Below are 22,483 nucleotides of genomic sequence, written 5' to 3'. Positions count from 1 at the left end.
AGTGAGCCATTTCTGTAAAGTAGACTGTCCCAATGCATTGTCGAGTTAGTAAGGTTCCATCTTGTACAGCACACTTGATTATTACAGTATGTATTTTAGTTAATTTATTTTGAAAAAACACCTTATGTTTTTTCAGGTGCTCTGATTTTACATTATGTAAGCTTTCCTTTTCAGACATTACCAAGTAAAGCATGCATATAGTATAACTGCCCAGCATGTGTTTTGTCAGAAATTTTTGTGGCAAACATTGTCTCAGTATTTTAGTTTATTTAAAAAAAAACTTATGTTTTTTTCAGGTTCACGGATTTTACATTTATCAAGTTTTTCCAATGAAAAGTTCATGTACCTGTGAATCCACACAGCTTGAATCGCAATAGTTCGGGGTATTACTGTATACAGAAGAATGCAATCAGTCTACCCTTCTGGTTCCAGTTGGAGGACAGGGAATGGGTTGGGTAGAACTTGCCCTCTTATGACCAGAAGCCTTCCCAGAGCTGCCTTGTCCTCTGGAGGACAAAACCATTAACTCCTCAACATGTGAGAGTGAGTAGCATTGGTGGTTCAGGGCTAACCCGTGGCCTCTACAAGACCAACAAATAAGTGCTTCAGGGTTTGGGGTTCACCTATGGCTTCTACACGACCAGCCAAGTCGACAAAACTCCTAAGTTAACCCTTATGGGTTGAGGTAAGAGAGCCACTGGAATTGAGAAGATCTTTTCTGCAAAAGAGGAGGGGCTGATTCATCAGAGGAAAGGATAAGGATGAAACCCTGATATACTATTCACACATCAACTCAGGAGACTTATGTACTGGAACAAGGAGAATTGTTCCAAGGTCAAAGTAGTCTTTCGAGACTATGATTGCCCTTTTTGTGCCAAAATCTTCAAGTTAAGGGAAAAGAGTAACTATGTATTCCCTAAGATCCCATTGGTTGGAAAAAGTCAGAAACTAACAGATAGCACTGATGGAAACCACCTTGGATTCTGAAAGATAACAAGTGAACACACTCAAAACCAAGCGTCGTCAAGGAGGAATGGTGCTGGACTGCTACTACATTTCTTAGTTATTATGTTGATATTAGCTTACTTTTATGCACATGTTATCCCCCTTCTTAAATTGTGTTAGGGCAATGTAACTGAATCCAAGTGAAGTTAAAGGACAATAGCTTCTTATGAATTGGGAAATTCTGTAAGAACTTTATAACAGCTGCTCTCTCTCTCTCTCTTTTAAATGTCTGTGAAAAATTTAGACACCATACTAAGTGTTCCACATACATAATTTAATTTTGGACTATTTCTGCCAAAATTTATATATTAATTTCAAATTCTTCCTTTCAAATACAAACCCTGGTCTTTTATTATATAAGTATTCCAAGGCTCTATCTTGAATCAGTCACTGAAGAATCTATAGGTAGATCTATTTTAGTGTTGTTTAAAAGTATTTTGTCCAACTGTGGATAAATTTTTTGTGACTTGAATGTTTTTTAATCGGACCTGGTGAGCAAAACGAGTTTCCTGTTTAATCAGGTAAGAAAAAGGCCAATCACCAATGTTCCTCAAAGCCAGAGTCTTGCAAGGCAGATTGATGAAATAATGCTGCACAGATTGCAAAATTCAAGAGGGTTAGTTTTAAGGGGAAAAAGAACACACACACACACACACCAAGTCACAAGTCTCCATCATAATCTCATACTCCACAAATACAGGAAAGTACACCAAGGGTGAAAAACATGAACAACTGACAGATTAGGTAATGCAGAGCAGCACTGTGTAAGCTCAATGGCAACCAAAATGTACGAGTTCAGCCAGGAAAGTGACTGGGACCTATATACACACACTCACGCACACAACTTTCTCTGATTATTTTGTCATAAAGCTTCAAACGTAGCTTTAAGTCAAAGAATGCATCCTCATATAGTTGTATATGACAAAGCTTTGTACACTTCCTCATGACACAATAAAATCTATTTCTTTCCAACATTATAAAAACAGGGGACTTTCAGTGTTACAAACATTGGTGATAAGTGAAGCTCAAGAAAAAGCTATTAGTTATCCAGTTAAAGAAGTAAATACACAAAATAGATGTCTTCAAAATATTAGAAAATTCATTCAGTTTTGAAACAGTTTTATTTACCTATGGAAAAAATATATATATCAAAACAATGACTCGAGACTGACCTTGAGTTTATCCTGGTAGTCATGTACCACAGTTTCTAATTCAGCTGCTTTTTCTTTAGCACGAGCATGTGCTTCCCGTAGAACATCTTGCTGCTGCTGCACTAGGGCACTAGTCTGACTGTCTTGTTGGTCTAGAAAGGAATTTAAAAAAACAAATTTCATCATAAATTAAAAGACTGCTAGTATTTCTACTAATTACATAAAAGGAATAACTGCTAAAAAAAAAACTTAAAAAGATTACTATCAGTTTTAGGATTGTCTATCATTACCATAAGCTGAAGCAATGGCCTGCTGACACTGAAGCTCTTTAACAGCAACTTGTTGCTCTGCTTCAAGAGTTACAGTTTTCAGTTGCTGACGATGCTCTTCCTCCACGCGACCTAATTTGGCCTCTAACTCTCTTACTTTTCTTCGATGTTCTTCTACTTCCCCACTTACTATCTCAGCCAATCTGTAAGTATGGGAAAAGTGAATAAATATTTGCCATAATAGGGTACAAAATACAGGTTTACTTGGTGAGACCAATTACTAATTGTGTTTCTGTTTATAAAGCATCAAGAAGTCAGTTTGTAAAGTTTTAATTAAATTTTTGTCAAAAATATGATCTGAACTTGACCTTTGCCTCACATACATATAGTAAGTATATTGTATGCACAAACAAGTACGAGTTACATGGTCCTATGCCTTTGGACATCTACTGTTTTAATTATTTTCCCTCTTCTCTGTTTTTATGGATAAAGTGTAATGTATGGTTTAGTTTTTTAATTAAGCTTAGTATACACATAACAGCAAGTGCAGTAAGTATACTAAGCAACCCCTCAGTCATTTGCACTAATACAGCCAAGGAGGGTGAAAATACATCCAAAGTGAGGTAATGAAAAGGAATAGTGACTACCCTGGCCTAGGCTGTACTTGTTTTAAAGTACCTAAAATCCTACCAAAATATATAAAAAATAATTTTTTTACATTCTATCAGATCAAAAGAAATAATTATTCATGATGTCATTCATTAAGTGTATATTAAACACAAAACAACCAAAAAAGATGACACTTTAGCAAGCAAAATGTATTATTCAAGGTCTCTGTCACAGAAGCCTAGTCTACTAAAAGTACATATGATTGAGTAACTACTTTCATCAAACACAATACATTCAAAGATATTGAGTATTTCTAAGTAACAACTCTGCATGGACTGCAAGGAATGGTCCAGCAAATACAAAAGCCGCTAGGGATTTGGGGGTCAAATGTATTTCACAGAGTTTAGTACTAGCCCCTGGAGGATTAATTACAGTCGACCGACAAAAAATAACAGTAAATTCTTAATAATAACCAAAATACTATAGAATAAGCAAATTTCCAAGGATATACCCGACGCAGAGCAATTACTTAGATTTACCAGGTATGGTGCTGTATGCAGTTTATGTAACTATAAAATGAACAGTGCGCGTATTCACCTGTGTATGTAAAAATGGAAACAATGACCAGATTATCATTAACGTTGAACAGCAGTGAATATAAAAGTACCATGTTTGTGTTCTTCATGTTTGCTAGACTCTGATATTGTACATTTTCTATGGATTTAATTTTTGATGCACAGTGTGTACTGTGCATAGTGTATAATTTACACTAGAATAAAGATTGAAAATCAAGTCACATAAGACTCGAGTACGACCACTAAAACTCAATTGAGTGTACTGTACAACATTCATCTTTCTCTCATATATCTTTCAGTGTGGTACCCTAGAAATGTCATTTTAACACTTAGTCAACGTTACTGGAGTCAGAGAATCTTTGATGCTGAGAAATATGGTACATACTGTCTTCAATTTAAATCCATTACTTTTACAAGAGGTGCCTATTTTTAAACCATTCTGTTCTTTGCAGTTCTCTTAAACAATAAATGATCCAGTTTGTGACATTAAACCAGAACAAGGGTGCATGTGTCACCTCAAGGCACCGAAAGGGCTCCTTTTTGTTTAAAATGCTGGAGGGCATCCTGGGGTTCGCACACTGACACATGAATGGCCTTGTAAAAGTAATGGGTTTGTGCCGAGAATTATTTTTTGGAATTATATATAGAATGACTATTTACTGAATATCCTAAAATGCATCCAAAAACCCCTTATGTAATGAATATCATGAATATCAGCACAATTATTGTATATATTTCATCTTTGCTCTGGCAAAATATATATGATGTGAAGTCAATTCGCACTTCAAAAAATGCGTTGAATCAAATTATTTTTATTCAATTGGATGTTCCTTTTATTCCCTAAACATTCATTCTTCACACTCGTATTTTGCAATGGTTTTTGGAAAATGAAATTTCTCTTTATATAGTCATCTTAACTTAACAGACAATTCTTGGTCTGACCTCGCAATAAGTAACAAAGACCCAATAGTACAGACTAAGATACCGTTGAGCCAGTACTATAGCAATCTGAAAATCTGTCTCATTCTTTCCTCCTTTTCTTGCTATGTCTTTAAAGCTGTTAAATAAGTATTGTATTTAACACTGCAATAGGGTTATTAAAATATTTTACTTACCATATGCATTGCACATGGCATGTTTTTTGCTATTTTATATAAGCAAATAACTACCATTTTTTTATTAAACATTTGATATCTCCAAATTGAAAATCTGTCAATCATTTTATCCAAACCTTTGCTTGTGTGTGCAGGGATGCACTGAAATATAATTATTTATTTGGTGTAGCATACAGAAATTTAAAATCCTTCCACTATCCAAAATACACCCTGATGGAAGCTACCTGAGATTAGGCTATTGTATACCATTGGTTGAAACTTTGGGTATTTATGTAATCTACTATAATTTTTTATTAATGTAGTTATCTTAATAACTTTTTAATAAGGGATATATTAAGCGGTTTATTGGCATCAGTAGGTGGTTTATCAACGTCGGTAAGCGATTTTCGGCACCGGTATGGGATTTGTCGGCGTCAGTAAGTGGTTTACCAGGGTCAATCAGCACTTAAAGCATCATAAATGCCATCTATAATCATAATTATTGTGATGTTCCAGTTAACAGCGATTTTCGGTTATCAGCGCTCAGCCAGGAACGGAACCCCAGTTATTAACCAGGGACTGCCTGTATAAAGTACAGTATGCATTACATGGGAATCTGTATGATTGTTTCTCTGCTGATTTAGAAACAGTGTAGCTACCTGGGTGTACTGTACTTGCATTTTAGTGTCTCTAAGTTAAAAATCTAACAGATTTCATTCAAATCTTTGTGTGTGCATGTAGGCTTATTAAAGATTTACTTCAGCAGCATGGTTATTTAGTTGGTATGTAACAGAAATGTACAAAATCCTCATATTGTCCAAAACAAATTATAAGCTTCCTGAGCTTGGCTGTTATATAACATTGGTTGAAATCTTTGGTAAACATTTAATGCACTGTATTTACAGATAGATCAATTATTATATTAAGGGGCATTAAATCTAACAAAACTTGGAATAAAATAACAATGCACAACAATAGAGAGAAAAGGAAGTAGACAAGGTATTCATATGATTGCTTATGGAACTACAATTTACATGTGATGAGCATGTGAACTTAGAACATTTACTCATAAATTCAATTGCTTACACAACAATATTAATGAAATCAAATACTAATAGCAATGTAAATTTTTGTTCACCATTCCCAGTAGATAAAATTCTTGTAATAGTAGTACTTAAATAACTATATTACTTTTTCAATATGGAGATACTAAAATGAAAGTACAAAACAATAGCTGTTATTATGACTACAATGAAAGTACGTTGGTATATGTACGCACAGTAGACCCTGAATTCACGGGGAATGGGTACCAGAGCCCACCCCATGGCTAAAATCTGTGAATAATTAAAACCCCTCTAAAAACTCTTAGAAATGCCTAATTTGATAGTCAAAACACAAAAAACCCTCTAAAAATGCAGTTACCCCGAGTATGTACTTTAACCCTCTTACGCCGAAGCCCTAAAAACCAAAACATCTACCGTATGCCGAGGCGGGTTTGGAGTGAGTGCGGAAGCGGAAAAAATAATTTTTTCAAAAAATCACAGCGCACTTAGTTTTCAAGATTAAGAGTTCATTTTTGGCTCCTTTTTTTTGTCATTGCCTGACGTTTAGAATGCAACCATCAGAAATGAAAAAAAATATCATTATCATATATAAATAATGCGATATATGGTAGCGAAAAAAAAAAATTCATACATAATTATATTCAAATCGCGCTGTGCGAAAAACGGTTAAAGCTAACGAGTTACTTTTTTTTCGTTGTATTGTACACTAAATTGCAATCATTTTGATATATAACACATTGTAAAACGATCAAAGCAACACAGAAAAAATATTATCACAAAATGATGCATGAATTCATATCGCACGGACGTAAAAAAATGATTTTTTCAAAAATTCACTGTAAATCTAAATATTGTTCTAGAGACTTCCAATTTGTTTCAAAATGAAGACAAATGATTGAATATTACAATGATGTAAGAGTTTTAGCTTAGAATTGCAGTTTTTGACCATTTCGGATGAGTTAAAGTTGACCGAATGTCAAAATTTTTATATCTATATTTTTTTATATGCAAATATTGCAAAAATGAGAAAAGCTACAACCTTCAAATATTTTTTTTGTGTATTCTTCATGAATTTGCACACATTTTCATATATAAAACTCTATAAAACGTCAAATAAGAAAAGGAGCAAATATTAAGAGAATGAGACGTACGCATTTCGGAGATTTGCGGCCGCGAATTGGCGCGCGGAGGGAAAGAACGTTTTTTTTTTTAAATTTACCATAAATCTAAATATTGTGCTAGACACTTCGAATTTGTTTCAAAATGAAGATAAATGACTGTATATTACTAGATTGTAAGAGTTTTAGCTTACAATTGCGTTTTTCGACTATTCCGGTAGAGTCAAAGTTGACTGAACGTGGTTTTTTTCTATTTATCGTGATTTATATGCAAATATTTCGAAAAAGGGAAAAGCTACAACCTTCAATCATTTATTGTTGTATTCTACATGAAATTGCACACATTTTCATATATAAAACTTTATGTAATGGCTAATTTTAAATGGTGCAAACATTACAACAATCGCACGAAAAAATTTCTGATTTTTTTCGGAAGAGTTACCGCGCGGACGTAAGGAAAATTTTTTTTTTTCATAAATTCACCATAAATCGAAATATTGTGCTAGAGACTTCCAATTCATTGCAAAATGAAGGTAAATGATTGAATATTACTAGATTAAGAGGGTTTTAGCTTACAATTGCATTTTTCGACCATTTCGGTAGAGTCAAAGTTGACAGAAGGTTGAAATTTTGGCACTTAACGTTATTTATATGAAAATATTTCAAAACTGATAAAAGCTATAACCATGGGTTGTTTTTAGTTGTATTTTGCATGAAATTGCGCACATTTCCATATATAAAACTTTATGTAATGGCAAATTTAAAATGGTGCAAACATTTCGACAATCGCACGAAAAAATTTATCGGAAGAGTTACCGCGCGGACGTAAGGAAAAAGTTTTTCATAAATTCACCATACATCGAAATATTGTGCTAGAGACGTCCAATTTGTTGCAAAATGAAGGCAAATGATTGAATATTACTAGAATATAAGATTTTTAGCTTAGAACTGCGTTTTTTGACCATTTCGGTAGAGTCAAAGTTGACCGAAGGTTGAAATTTTGGCACTTATCGTTATTTATATGAAAATATTTCAAAACTGATAAAAGCTACAATCATGAGTATTTTTTTTGTTGTATTCTACATGAAATTGTGCACATTTTCATATATAATACTTCATGTAACGGATAATTTAAAATGGTGCAAAAATTATGTCAAAGTGACGAAATAATTTTTGAGATGTGTCACTAATACTTTTTAGTGCGATAAGAAAGAAATTCGCGCTTGCGCGCCTGCGTAACGATTGTAAACAAAACAACGCCTTGATCCGTGAACTCCCAGCATCCCCCAAGGCGCGTGATTCAAAAGTTTTCGGCTGGTAGGCCTATAAGTATTTTTCCGCGAATTTAAAAAAAAACTTTTTTGAGTCGACGTATCATACGTCCAATCGGTATACGGGAGACATTTTGACTTGACGTTTAATACGTCCAATCGGCGTAAGAGGGTTAATAGTTTTATCACAAAAAAGTGAGCCTCGTTGGATGAGTGGTTTTCGCACTTGGCTACCGATCCGGTGGTCCGAAGTTCGATTCTCGGCTCAGCCAATGCAGAATCAAGAGGAATTCATTTCTGGTACAGGAAATTTATTTCTCGATATAATGTGGTTTGGATCCCACAATAAAACTGTAGGTCCCGTTGCTAGGTGACCAGTTGGTTCCTAACCACGTAAAAATATCTAATCCTTCGGGCCAGCTCTAGGAGAGCTGTTAATCAGCTCAGTGGTCTGGCAAAACTAAGATATGCTTGTGAATATTTCTCTGTTAAAAATACCATGAATATGCAAATTTTGTGAATAATGGGTATATACAGTCCATAGAAATACCTGCGAATAGGCGAGTCCACAAATAGCAGAGGTCGACTGTATACAGAACAATAGCTATCAGTATTCCATATTAGGTCAACAAAAACACTGCACACACAAATTTACATGCAGTGCATATACTGTAGCATTTTTTATACACAAGTTTCCAAAGTTTCCATGTAACACTGAAATGGATAATACTTGATTAAACTTCAGTCAGTGTCAGTCAGGAATCACAGGCAGTCCCCACTTACTGACTCATAAGTTAATGGCATTTTGGAGTTTCGGCGCTTGGCTAGCAATGCTGTTAACCAGATTTTTGCTGCCACTAAGTGATTTTCGGGTCTGGTAAGCGGTTTATTGGTGACAACAACCGGTTAGCGGTGCCATTAAGCAGTTTATTAGCGCAATTATCACAAATTTTTGGTTCGCGGTGCTCAGCCTGTAACAGAACCCCCACCGTTAACTGGGGATCGCCTGTATAAGATTAAAACGACATCGATCATTTTTACATAAATGTCCGTAGTTATATATGTGCACACAGTAACATTTATATTTTAGTGTCTGTGTATATGGGTTACCTGGTACAATAATTTGCAGTTTCATATGTAAATAAAGTAAATGAAATGTTTGAATTTTCATGTAGTGTATGCATTTGCACAGACACATCTTTGAATTTTCCTTCCTTTATAAAGTTTATGAATATGTAAAGGAATTAATTTTGATGTAAATGGACATATTTTTTATCAAATTAATACCTGAGTAAACAGATAGCACAGTGGAAGCATCCAAAGATCAGTGCAGAAAAACAATTACAATATTGAGGTTCATTATACGTACTGAGGTTTTAGTGTATTTGCAGGAGGACAGACAGTAAATCTTGCATTTTGATACGAATAGTAGGCTCTTTATAAGGGAGACAACAGGAAGTCTGTTAAGTTGAGATTATTGGGCAGAGATATTTTTTAACACTACAATTTGGGGAATATATAAAAGTTTTACATCTATACATTAATATGTAACATAAAGTGCATTTATACAGCTTTAGGTACCCAGCTGATTAACCAGTATAGCACTACAATTGCTAACAAAGTTCATGCAAAGAAACTGTTGTGTGTTATGTTCAAAATATGCCTCAAGTATTATAAATTACAAATCTAAGCATGCTTCAATATTTCATGAACTGCAAATTGCAGAACAGTAAGTTCTACATATCAAAGTAGAGTACTAATGAAGAAATGTAAAATGCATTAGTAAGATAAGGAAAAAGTACCTTGGTTAATTATAAAACTTGTAATAAACATGCAAGAATGTTTTAGCGCAAATGAAATATTTAAAAGCACATGATACTGCATTAAAATTAAGAGAGAGTAGCAGCAAATTTTAGCAGACAAAACTGGTAAAAATTATGATGGTAAAATAAGGTTCAACTAGAAATATACAGTATATGACTGACAGCTAACAAAATTCATAATCCATAACTAAGGTAGAAGTGTATTTAATGCTATATATCTGTGCTTCAACAGAAATTAAATCCAAAACAAATATGTATTACTGATTGACTGAAAAACTGCTATACAGTACATGGTCAGGATGCAAAGTATTTAGTAGGACAATACATGATGGCTCCAATGTTTCCTTCTCATGGTCTCTGTCTACGATGGAAGTGACCAATGGGGACATTATATCTATATCCATTTTGAAGAGAATATCTAAGGTCACCAAAGCCGTATTCCATCCTAGATGAGCAGTGCAGGTTTGATAAGCCATAATAAACAAGAAAGCACGGAGAATACTCAATGCCAGAGCTATCTCCAATATTCCTGCTTTCACACATTCAGAGGTTCAAGGATACTGAGGGACAATAACTCACCTTAATTTTTCTTGTAAATCTTTTATGGTCAGTTTCAGTCTTGTTAGTTCTTCTGTAGACTGTGACACAGGACTTCTGTCTGCTTCTTTATTATGAATGCTATCAATGACTTGTGGTTTTTCACAAATTTGGTCTGAAATTGACTTTACTGCATAATTTGTAAAACTTTGTGATGAGTTACTTAATTTCTCAGAAAGAGTTTTATTATCATTTTCTAGTGCCAATATCAGTGATTTCTGGTCCTGGAAAAGTTTTTCTGATGCTAGTTTAGCTTCTTTGAGTGCCTGAAGTTGGTTTCCCATATCATCTTTTTCCTTTTTCAACTGAATTATCACTGCACTGTCAGCACTGCGAGATTCCTCCAGCTGTTTGTACATCTGTTTCATTTTGGTCATTTGTTCTTGTAAGTCGATTCGTGCTTTACTCTCGATTTGAAGGTCTCTGGCGAGTTTAGTGTTCGTTTCGTTGAGTCCCTCTACCTGCTTCTGTAGGTTGAGAATGTTATTATTGAGTGTATTAATCGTTTCCTTTAATGTCTGGACTTCATTCTCCTCTACATCTAATTTTTCCTCTAGGCTTGATATGGTCCCTTTCAGTTCAGCAACTTGCTCTTCTAATTCACTCCTGATCTGGGTAAGATCATCAAACTTCTTCTGAAGATCCTCCTTCTCTTTTTTCACTTGAGCAGCCTCCTTCCTGGCAAGATTTCTCTCTTCTTGAACACCACCAATCTTACTGTGCATCTCTGCATTATTCTCCTCTATTTGTCCTATCTGCTTCTCAAAGCCTAATCTGGTGGAGGTAAGAGTTTAAGGGCATTACCATGTTACAGTCTGCCAAAGAAGAATCAAGAAAGAAATGGAAGCATTCAGATGATAGCTACTTCCCAAGAACTCCACAATCCCATACCAAATTTCTACATTCAGACAAGATCATACTCCATACATTACTGATAAAGCTTTCAATAAAAGACTAAATGCCATTATTTACATAAGTATAGCAATTCACATATCATCCTTTCAGAATAATGTATTTACCGTCACTAAACTTCCGTTAACCTATTATCCTTAGTCTATTGTCATTAATTTACTTTGTGTAAACCTTAGTCCCTTGACTTTGAGTCAAAGACAATACTTCTATAGCAGTTACCACATCATCATTAAAAGTTATTTATATTCCAAGAATAGCAGAATCTGTGAAGAATATCATGCAGTTTCAACCTCACCTTGACAAATTATTCTAATTGTAATAAGAATTTCTCAAAAAGAACATTACTACATAAATAATGACAAAATGGAACAGCCTAGCTGTTTTAATTTTAGAGGATTTTGCAAAATAGTCAGAAGAATCTACTGACTTCAGAGAGAGCCACTTCCAAAATTTAATTGCTATAACTACACAATGTACTTAAATACTACAAATATAATTAATTAATCCCTCTCACCGCATTTTATAAATACAGTTCAATTAAAAGAAACATTATGTTAAAGGCTGAATGTAATTATTTGCTCAAATATTATATAATTGCTGGTAACATCAACAATATCCCCATGCAGTATTCAAGAAGTCCAGACAATACTCTCTTGTCCAAAGAAGACAACAACAACATATTTAGAAAGGGACAATGTTATCACAATATGGTCCAAAGCACCTATCTAAGCATGCTACAAGACAATAATTATCTAATGAGAGCATTTATTCTTAAATATGATAGTGATAGAAGTTGGTGTAACAAGCCATTTACTGCTTCTTAAAGAGAATATTTCCTTGGAACTGCCCATATAATTACCTATAATTCTGCTCTGCTCACAAAGAATCTCACTTATTGTTTGAAGAAAACTGATGATTAAGATAATGAATACAAATTAACTTGATAAGACTTACTTTATATCTGTGAGTCCCTCCACCTGGTCCCGTAAGAACTTGTTCTCGGCTTCATATTTTTCTATAAGTTCCTCTTTTTCCTTGCATAATCTCTCTTTAAATTCCTCTTGCTCTTTAAGTAACTGCTCTTCATACCCAGAGGATCCTTCCTTCAACTGCTCATGTAGTTCATCCTTTTCTTTCTTTAAATCCTCAATTTTCTCTTGAAGGTCCTTGTTTGAGATCTCCATGTTCAGGACCTGTTAACAAAAAAAAAATAATTTTTATTTTCCTTGGTTCTAGGTGCATTACCAATTACAAAATTAATTGTATCAGAAAAATATTTTCAATATATGGGGCCATTAGGCATTCAAGGAAGGTTTTTTGTTGTTGTTGTTTTACTATTATTATTACAGGCAGCCCTCGGTTAACAGCGGCATCAGTTAACGGCTATCCGGTTTTACAGCGCTTGTCTAGCGACGCTGTTAACTGAATTTTAGGTGCCTATCTCTGGTTAGCAGCGCCAATCTCTAGTTAACAGCAGCGCCAATCTGGTTAACGGTGCTGTTAAACAGGTTTTTAGTGCTTTTATTGCTGATTTTTGGTTAGCAGCATCGGCCGGGAACGGAACACCCACTGTTAATCGAGGGCTGTCTGTTTATTATTATTATTACTATTATTATTATTATTATTATTATTATTATTATCATCAAAGGGTCACTAATCTAGTTCCACCACTACTAATTTCGGCTAGCGCAATTTCAAATTTCCCAAGTCACCGCACCAACCTACCGCTACTATTTTTGGAGCTACAGTACTTGTGTGCATACGTACATACGTACCCTAGGCACATGACTGCGTTTACCTTCTGGGTTGTTGCAATATCAATGTGTGATAAATATAAATTACGTATATTTTTCTTGTGAAACAGTAGGGCCCCTGTATTCACGTTCTCGGGTTAGCGGAATCACACATTCAGGGTTTTCTCTTTGGACTATACAGTAATACTTTGGGTTACGAACCGATTAGTATACGAATTTTTTAACTTACGAAGTGACGCCCTCATTCTGGAATACGAATGCGCGAATTTCCATCATGGGAGGCCGCCTGCTTTGTTTACATCGGACATCGGATGAGCGTGGGATCTGCGAACGCATTTTTTTCGGCCAAAACTTAACGAGGGTCACATGACTTCCTCCCACGCATCCCTTGACCCTTTTTAAACCATAACTCTTTCACTATCTCACTGGCGGTAAGATTGAACGCATCTGTCCGTGATACGCTCTCAAATTTGCTTAGTGATTTGCGCATGTGTTGTCCCGTGATAGTGCTTATACATTACTATTACCCAAATACTAAAGACAATGGCTCCCAAGATGACGAAGGCAAGCAGCTAGAAGGAAAGCATAAGAAAGAAGGAGATGATTACAGTCGAAATGAAGAAGGAAATTATCCAAATGCATGATAAAGGCGAGCGCGTGAAAGACATTGCAGCATTCTTCAAGCGGTCGCAATCAACGATCTGCACTATTTTGAAGAAAAAGGAAGAAAGAACAAGAAGAAATTAAAGCCAGTTTAATTAAAGCATCAAAAGGATGTTCACAGTTTGGAAAGGTATTGACAAAACAACGGCCTTATATTCTCGACGATGTAGGAAAATTTGCTCATGGTTTGGATAAACGAGAAGCAGCTGGCAGGAGATTCCGTAAGTGAGAGCATCATTTTTTGCAAAAAGGCTCGTAAGAGTGCAACAAATTTGTTTATCGATAATGGGGTGGGTCATTTCTATAAAATTTTAAAGAACAGGCAAAACAAAAACCAAGCCTCCATAGAAAAATATTTTTTCAAAATTGTGAAAGACGACACAGTGTCGTGTAAGCGTAAAATTAGTGATCGTAGTGAACGGTGCTCTCTAGAGAAAGAACCAGAAAGTCTTCCAGAAGTGTTCACGGAGGGAGATTTCCCCCCCAAGCCCTAACCCTCTCCTCCTCCCCCTTCCCCTCCTCCCGTCTCCGTCAAGCCAGCAGCCACACTCGCCAAAGGTAAAGTATGAAATTTTCATTATTAAAATGAAGTTTTATTGTATACTTACCGAACAATTATAGAGCCGTGATTTCCACGAGCGGCAGGTGATACTAAATTTCAAATTTAGCGCAAGTCGGCGTCGCCAACAATGGTGGTGATGACGTCATCTCCCTCCACTTGCGAGAGAACCAGGTACAACTGCCCAGGTGAATCCAATTCTTTCTGCCCGTCCGTCCACCTAAGGGGAGGAGGGTGGGTATAATCATAATTGTTCGGTAAGATATACAAAAAAACTTCAAAACTTCATTTTAATAATGAAAATTTCATTTTTATTGTAGTGTCTTACCGAACAATTATAGAGCTGATTACACATTTATGGGAAGGTGGGACTTCAGTGGACCCACTAGTATTTTAAAATGGTTACATTTTTATGCAATACCAGTAAACACTCAAGGTGTCTGTTGTAACTTACCTTGTTAAGAGGGCTCAGCAGACTGTTACTGCCTCTGGTCAGTGCTCTTCTTACTATTGTAGAGGAATTGGAATTTGACCAAAGTTAGCCTCTACAGGAGTGGAATCCTTCCGTAGTTCAAGCGAGTCAAGGCTGACTGACGGAGGATAGTAACAACAAAGATTGCCCTTGCCCTGGGCTAAGACCAGAAATTCAATCATACAAAACATTTGTCACCAACACCAGATTTAAAAACATATATACCCAACCATTGTAAAATCTGGACCTAAACAGACTGTGAGTATCCCAGGTACTCAGTACCCCCAGCTTCCCTTGAACTCGACAACCTATTCAAGGTGAAAAGTTGAGCATAGAGGTGACGACCCCTGTGCCGTTTCTCCCAACACCATGCCAGAAACCGCCACCGGACCTAACGTTTTACAATTCTCGAAAACCGTTTCTATCTCTTTGAGATAATGACTCGCAAAAACCGAATTCGATCTCCAGAACGTGCTCTGAAGAATCGAAGCTAAAGATAAATTCTTTCTGAATGCTAAAGAAGTTGCCACTGCTCTAACCTCGTGAGCTTTAACTCTCAGAACGGAAGATTGTCGTTCTCGGACTGCGAGTGAGCTTCCCTGATAAGCTCTCTAATAAAGAACAATATAGCATTCTTAGAAAGAGGACGAGAGGGATTTTGAACGAGGTCCAGAGCTTAGAAGATTGTCCTCTAATACCCTTAGTGGCAAACAGATACTGCTTAATAGCCCTGACTGGACATAAGAGCCTTTCTTCCTCCTCATGTCCAACCAAATCAGATAAGTTCCTTACCACAAAACTCCTCGGCCAAGGATTAGAAGGATTCTCATTTTTTGGCTAGAAAGGGTCAAAGATACCGAAAATACAGCATTGCCTTGAGAGAAACCGACTCTTTTGTCTATAGCGTGCAATTCGCTGACACGCTTAGCAGAAGCTAGTGCAATAAGAAAAAGTGCCTTCTTAGTCAAGTTCCTGAGTGAAGCCGACTTCAAAGGCTCAAACGGTGGCCCCATGAGGAACTTAAGCACCACATCTAAGTTCCAAGTCACTGTATCTTGCGGGAGCTTAGTGGTTTCGAAAGACCTAATGAGGTCCGACAGATCTGAATTGGAGGAAATATCCAAACCTCGATGTCGAAAAAACCGAAGAGAGCATGGCTCTATATCCTCTGATCGTCGAAGGAGCCAGTTTCTTCGAGTTCCTAAGAAATAGAAGAAAATCTGCTATTTCTGTTAAAGAGGTCGCAGAAGTAGAGACTTTAGCACTTCTACACCACTCTCTGAAGATTCTCCACTTCACTTGATAGAGTTTGTTAGAAGACTCTCTCCTACAACGACCGATAGCTTCTGCAGCTCTTCTTGAAAATCCTTTCGCTCTGACAAGATTCCGGACAGTCTGAACCCTGTCAGAGCTAGAGAGGACAAGTTTTGGTGGAACCTCTTGAAGTGCGGTTGTTTGAGAAGCCACTTCTCTGGAGGAAGAAGTCTGGGGAAGTCTACTAACAACTGGAGAAGGTCCGGGAACCACTCTTTCCTGGGCCCAAAAGGAGCGATTAACGTTAGTGTTACATTGCTGTGCGACATGAACTTGTTCAGCACCTCTCTTATTAGACCGAAGGCGGAGGGAATGCATAAGCTTCCAGACCCGACCAATCCAACAGCATTGCGTCCACCGACCAAGCTAGAGGATCTGGGACTGGAGAACAAAAGAGAGGAAGACGGTTGTTCCTTGATGTCGCGAACAGGTCTATTGACGGTCGTCCCCAAAGGCGCCAAAGTTTCTGACAAATCTTGTTGTCCAAAGTCCACTCCAGAGGTAACACTTGCTGTTGACGACTTAAACTCGTCCGCCAGAACGTTCATCTTTCCCGGAACAAATCTCGGGACTAGCTGAACCTTCGCTTCGTTTGACCACAGGAGGAGATCCTTGGCTACTCGTACAGAGAAAGACTGAGTCCCCCCCTGTTTCCGCACGTACGAGAGAGCCGTGGAGTTGTCGGAATGCACTTGCCACTACTCGACCTTCTACTAAACCTCCGAAACTGTCTGAGCCCCAAGAAAATTGCTAAAACAGTTCCTTTACATTTATGGGAACTTCTTCTCCTTCTCCGACCAAGCTCCTGAAGTCCGTTGATTCCCAGTAGGCTCCCCAACCTGTGTCCGATGCATCGGAAAAGAACTGTAGGTTCGGGATGGATGGTCGTAAATCTAACCTTCTTCCAACCTTGCTCGAGAGAGCCACCACCTTAGGTCCTCTTTTATTTGATCTGTGACAGGAAAGGTAATCGAGTCTGGTTGTGTCTTCCTGCACCAAGAGGCTCTCAGGAAAAACTGCAGAGGTCTCATGTGCAGTCTTCCCAACGTCACAAATTTCTCCACTGACGTCAATTTGCCCAGGAGCCTCATCCACTGATTGGCAGAACTTACCTTTTTTGTCCAAGAACTCCTGAACTGTCTCCAGGACAAGCCTTGAAACCCTCTTCGGGGACAGAAAGCCCGAAAACTTGAGCATTCAGAATCATCCCCAAATAAAGGATGCTCTGAGATGGAACCAACTGGGACTTCTGTTTGTTGACCAGAATTCCTAACTTTCTGGCAAGATCCAGAGTTGTTCCAAGGTCCTCTTCATGCACCGACTCTCTGATTCCGACCGGAGAAGCCAATCGTCCAGATAGAGGGAGATTCTTACTCCTAATATGTGCAGCCAGCATCCTATCGGGGATAGAACCCTGGTGAAAACTTGAGGAGCGGTCGCTAGTCCGAAGCAAAGCGCCCGAAACTGAAACACCTTGCCTTCGAACATGAACCTCAGGTACTTCGAGATTCGCGATGTATCGGAATGTGAAAATAAGCGTCTGCATGTCCAGAGAGACCATCCAATCCCCCTGTCTGATGGACTCCAGAACCGACCGAGTGGTCTCCATATGAAATTTTGTTTCTGGACATGCAAGTTCAGGGCGCCTCACATCCAAAATCGGCCTCCAGCCCCCTGATGACTTGGGAACTACAAAAAGGCGATTGTAAAAGCCTGGAGGAAAAATCCCCTTCTATCTGTTCTATCGCTTCTTTGAGAACAAGCGCTTCCACTTCTGCGGTTAGCGCCAGAAAGAAAATTGTCTGAGCCCGGAGAGTATGCCTGGAAATGAATTGGCACAGGTGAGAGCGAGGGAGGTGAAAACGAGAGGAATACGATAGCCGAACTTGAGTACTTGCACTACCCAGGCTTCTGCTCCTCTGTTTTCCCACCTCCTCCCAAAACATAGCCAGCCTGGCTCCCACTGGTGCATGAAGAACCGAGCTTTCATTTGGAAGGTTTGTTAACCTTGGCCGAGGCCTTAGACTGAGTCGCAAATTCGACTTCGACGAAAGAAGCGCTTGGGTTTTCTCCCTCGAAAAGGCACTTGGGCCAGAGGAGAAAACCGAAGGAACAGTCTCCACAGGAGCTTTAGGTCTCTTAGTAGACTGTGCCAGTAAATCCGAAGTAGATTTCTTATCTAGCGCAGACGAAATTGACAACACTACATCGTCTGGAAAGAGGTTATCTTTCACAAAACGGAGCAAACAAGAGAGCAGAATTCTGTTGGGAAGTAACCCTTTTAGAAGCAAAGGAGCACCAAAGTTGCCTTTTCTTAAGGGTACCAAAGGCGATGAGCGAAGCTAACTCATCACATCCATCCCTAATGGATTGTCCGCACAGGACAGAACACAATCCAATCCTCCGCTAACTCCTGAGAAAGAGAAGGACAATCTTCGATCTTGGCCACTAAAGCGCCAATTAGTCCAATCAAGGAAGCTAAAGACTTCCAAAAGTTTTAAATTGATTCTTTACAACGTGGTCCAACTCAGGCGCTGTAAAGAAAACTTTCGCTGCGGCGAAAGCAGATCTTCTAGAGGAGTCGATTAAACTGGAGAAGTCCCCTTCCAGGGGGAAAAAGGAGGCAGAAGAAACTCCCAGCGAATGAGGGCTTCCCCAGTTACATTAAAACCTATACCTCTTACGAAGCAACTTAGAGGGAGGGTAAGCAAAAAGAGCCCTTCCCTAAGTCTCTTCATAGACATCCATTTTTCAGTCTTTCAACGAATGTCTAACCGCTTTAAATAGAACAAGTTTTGGGAGGAGAGGGTCTGAAGTTTTCCTCCTCATCAAAAAAGTCGAAGTTGGGGAGCGCAGAGCCGCTTTCTCAAAATAATCTGGATAAGATACCAGAAGAAATCTAAGGAGACATGAATAACACGAGAGGTGATGAGAATCCTCCTCCTCTACTTCTTCTTCATTCTCCGATACCGCCGAAGAAGTAGACGGAACTACAACCGGATCTGAAGGTTTCGAACCACCCTTGGACTCATTCATCCAGTTGGTTAACATCTCTAACTGCTTGCGCAAAGGCGCCAGAGACGAATCAAAAACAGTTAACGTAGGCTTGGAAGAGCCTAAATGCTTCAGCAGGAGGCGGAAAAACTACTTGCGCCTCGCTCTGAGCCGCCGAAATTCGAGGCAAAACAGGCGCATCAGGCGTAACAGACGAAAAAGCGCCTAAAGAAAACACCCTTAGAACTGCTAGCTACAGCGCTAAAACCACAATCTCTACTAGTAGATGGAGCCGAAAAAAGGCACAGATTGAGGCGACGAACGAGCCGCTAACGGCCGCGGGCGCAACCCTACTCTCAGGCTCCTTATACCGCTTGACTGGAGGAGGCGAAGAATCGGCGCTGAACGCCTCTTTAAGGGACGCGAAACGGGCGAATCTCGCCAAGAGCGCCGCGCGACCGGAGACGAATCGCTTGAATCATTCGAAAGGCGTCTGACCGCAACACCTTTCCAACGCTTAACCGAGCCCTGTTGAGGCGCAACAGGCTCAACAAGAGAGGCGCCTGTCTGTGGGCAAATCCCGATCGACCCTCCCCTTGGACTTCGGTATGTCTTCTCCCCGGTGCGGGGGAGCTGGACAGTGACCTTTGTCTAGGAGACGTGTCAGGACAGACAGACGCACCCTCAACTACACTCTTACCTGAAGCCGCTTTCTCCAAAAACGTCTTAACTGAATTACCAAGTTGCAAAAACCGTATTCGCTAGTACCGAAAATTTTCTGATCTAACCTCGATTCCAGACTGGCAATGGTGTCGGAAGAAACTACACGGGAAGCCGGAGAAGTGGGATTAGTAGGAGGAATAGGAGGTGTAGTTAAAGGAGACATAACAATTTGAGGAGAAACAGAAGGAACAGAAGCATCGCAAGACGAAGCAGAGCTAAGTCTACTTTCCCTAAGCGCTGCTTTTCTAATTCTGTCTTTAGCTAATTTCTCCGAGTATGAACTAAAAACTTCCATTGAGAATCAGTCCAATCACTACACTCGTTACATGTTCCCTACACTTAACACATTTAGTGTGAGAATCATACTCTAACTTGGATATTCTAGTTTTACATCCTGAGATGCAAAACCTAACTCCCGACGGACTAGAATCGACATGGCAACGCCTAAATAAAAAGCAAAATAACAACAACAAAGCCAAAAAAGGAGTACTTCACCAATTCCGAAGATCAATTCCACAAGAAAAAAAGCGAAGCAAAGTCATCCAACCGCACCGACCACCGATGTTCACCGGACGCCGCAGGAAAAGAATTGAATTCACCTGGGCAGTTGTACCTGGTTCTCCCGCGAGTGGAGGGAGATGACGTCTCACCACCAGTGTTGGCGACGCCGACGCGCTAAATTTGAATTTAGTATCCTGCCGCTCGTGGAAATCACGGCTCTATAATTGTTCGGTAAGACACTACAATAAAATCAGGTTTTACTGTGCATGCATATTAAATCTAGTGTGTATATTTAATTTCATTCTTCAATTTTATAATTTTATGTAATTCCTACACGAATTTTCAACCTTAGTGAACAAAAAATAAATGGAAAAAATATGAATTGAAATGGTCATTCATGGTCGGGTGGAACGCATTATTTGCTTTTTATAACATTCTTATGGGAAAATCCATTTAGGTTACGAATTTTTTAGGGTTACGAAGCAGGTTCTGGAACGGATTAAATTTCGTAACAGAAGGATACTGTATTCTACCTATTATACGCTGGAAATTCACTTATTCGTGGTATTTTTCTATGAGAAATATCTGCACATTCCTGGGTTTTCTTTTATCAATTTTATCATAAAATGCACTCTTTGTGATAAAAATATTAGAAAAAAAAGGTATAAAAATTTTTAGTGGGTTTTTCTTTAGTTTTAACTTACAAAAATGAAATTTTCATTATTTAAAATGAAGTTTTATTGTATACTTACCGAACAATTATAGAGCTGTGATTTCCACGAGCGGCAGGATACTAAATTCAAATTTAGCGCGTCGGCGTCGCCAACACTGGTGGTGATGACGTCATCTCCCTCCACTCGCGTGGGAGAACCAGGTACAACTGCCCAGGTGAATCCAATTCTTTCTGCCCGTCCGTCCACCTAAGGGGAGGAGGGTGGGTATAATCATAATTGTTCGGTAAGTATACAATTAAACAAAAACCTTTCATTTTAATAATGAAAATTTCAATTGTTTTTATTTGTAGTTGTTCTTACCGAACAATTATAGAGCTGATTACACATTTATGGGAAGGTGGGATTCAGTGACCATAGTATTTTTAAATGGTTACATTTATTGCAATACCAGTAAACACTCAAGGTGTCTGTTGATTACCTCCCTGTAAGAGAGCTACAGCAGACTGTTACTGCCTCTGGTCGGTGCTCTTCTTACTATTGTAGAGGAATTGGAATTTGACCAAAGTTAGCCTCTACAGGAGTGGAAATCCTTCCGTAGTTCAAGCGAGTCAAGCGGCTGACTGACGGAGGATAGTAACAACAAAGATTGCCCTTGCCCTGGGCTAAGACCAGAAATTCAATCATACAAAACATTTGTCCACCAACACCAGATTTAAAAAACATATATACCCCACCCAACCATTGTAAAATCTGACCTAACAGACTGGTGAGTATCCCAGGTACTCAGTACCCCCAGCTTCCCTTGAACTCGACAACCTATTCAAGGTGAAAAGTTAGCATAGAGGTGACGACCCCTGTGCCGTTTCTCCCAACACCATGCCAGAAACCGCCACCGGACCTAACGTTTTACAATTCTCGAAAACCGTTTCTATCTCTTTGAGATAATGACTCGCAAAAAAACCGAATTCGATCTCCAGAACGTGCTCTGAAGAATCGAAGCTAAAGATAAATTCTTTCTGAATGCTAAAGAAGTTGCCACTGCTCTAACCTCGTGAGCTTTAACTCTCAGAACGGAAGATTGTCGTTCTCGGACTGCGAGTGAGCTTCCCTGATAAGCTCTCTAATAAAGAACGATATAGCATTCTTAGAAAGAGGACGAGAGGGATTTTGAACCGAGGTCCAGAGCTTAGAAGATTGTCCTCTAATACCCTTAGTGGCAAACAGATACTGCTTAATAGCCCTGACTGGACATAAGAGCCTTTCTTCCTCCTCATGTCCAACCAAATCAGATAAGTTCCTTACCACAAAACTCCTCGGCCAAGGATTAGAAGGATTCTCATT

The 22,483-nt window shown here is 38.6% G+C and overlaps 1 protein-coding gene across 16 annotated transcripts in view; it reads right to left on the bottom strand.

The window, feature by feature from the left end:
* The window catches only part of LOC135212752 (early endosome antigen 1-like), a 278,033-nt gene that overhangs the window by 19,808 nt on the left and 235,742 nt on the right, over nucleotides 1–22,483 (bottom strand). For 14 of the 16 annotated variants that reach the window (XR_010313979.1, XR_010313978.1, XM_064246495.1 and 11 more), the window contains 4 exons: nucleotides 12,443–12,681; nucleotides 10,559–11,350; nucleotides 2,447–2,628; nucleotides 2,178–2,308 (listed from right to left, as the gene is read on the bottom strand). Coding sequence is in view for 13 of the 16 variants with exons in the window: in XM_064246495.1 (XP_064102565.1) it covers nucleotides 2,178–2,308; nucleotides 2,447–2,628; nucleotides 10,559–11,350; nucleotides 12,443–12,681 (1,344 nt within the window). In the remaining 3 variants the exon portion in view is untranslated. Of the gene's footprint in view, nucleotides 1–2,177; nucleotides 2,309–2,446; nucleotides 2,629–10,558; nucleotides 11,351–12,442; nucleotides 12,682–22,483 lie in introns of those variants that run through there. The other 2 variants (XM_064246497.1, XR_010313980.1) reach the window with 2 other exon arrangements.

This window comes from Macrobrachium nipponense, chromosome 41 (assembly GCF_015104395.2).
Source record: "Macrobrachium nipponense isolate FS-2020 chromosome 41, ASM1510439v2, whole genome shotgun sequence".
Classification (NCBI taxonomy): domain Eukaryota; kingdom Metazoa; phylum Arthropoda; class Malacostraca; order Decapoda; family Palaemonidae; genus Macrobrachium; species Macrobrachium nipponense.
Note: the sequence above shows the minus strand (reverse complement) of the source record. Positions and strands in the feature narration are given on the sequence as shown.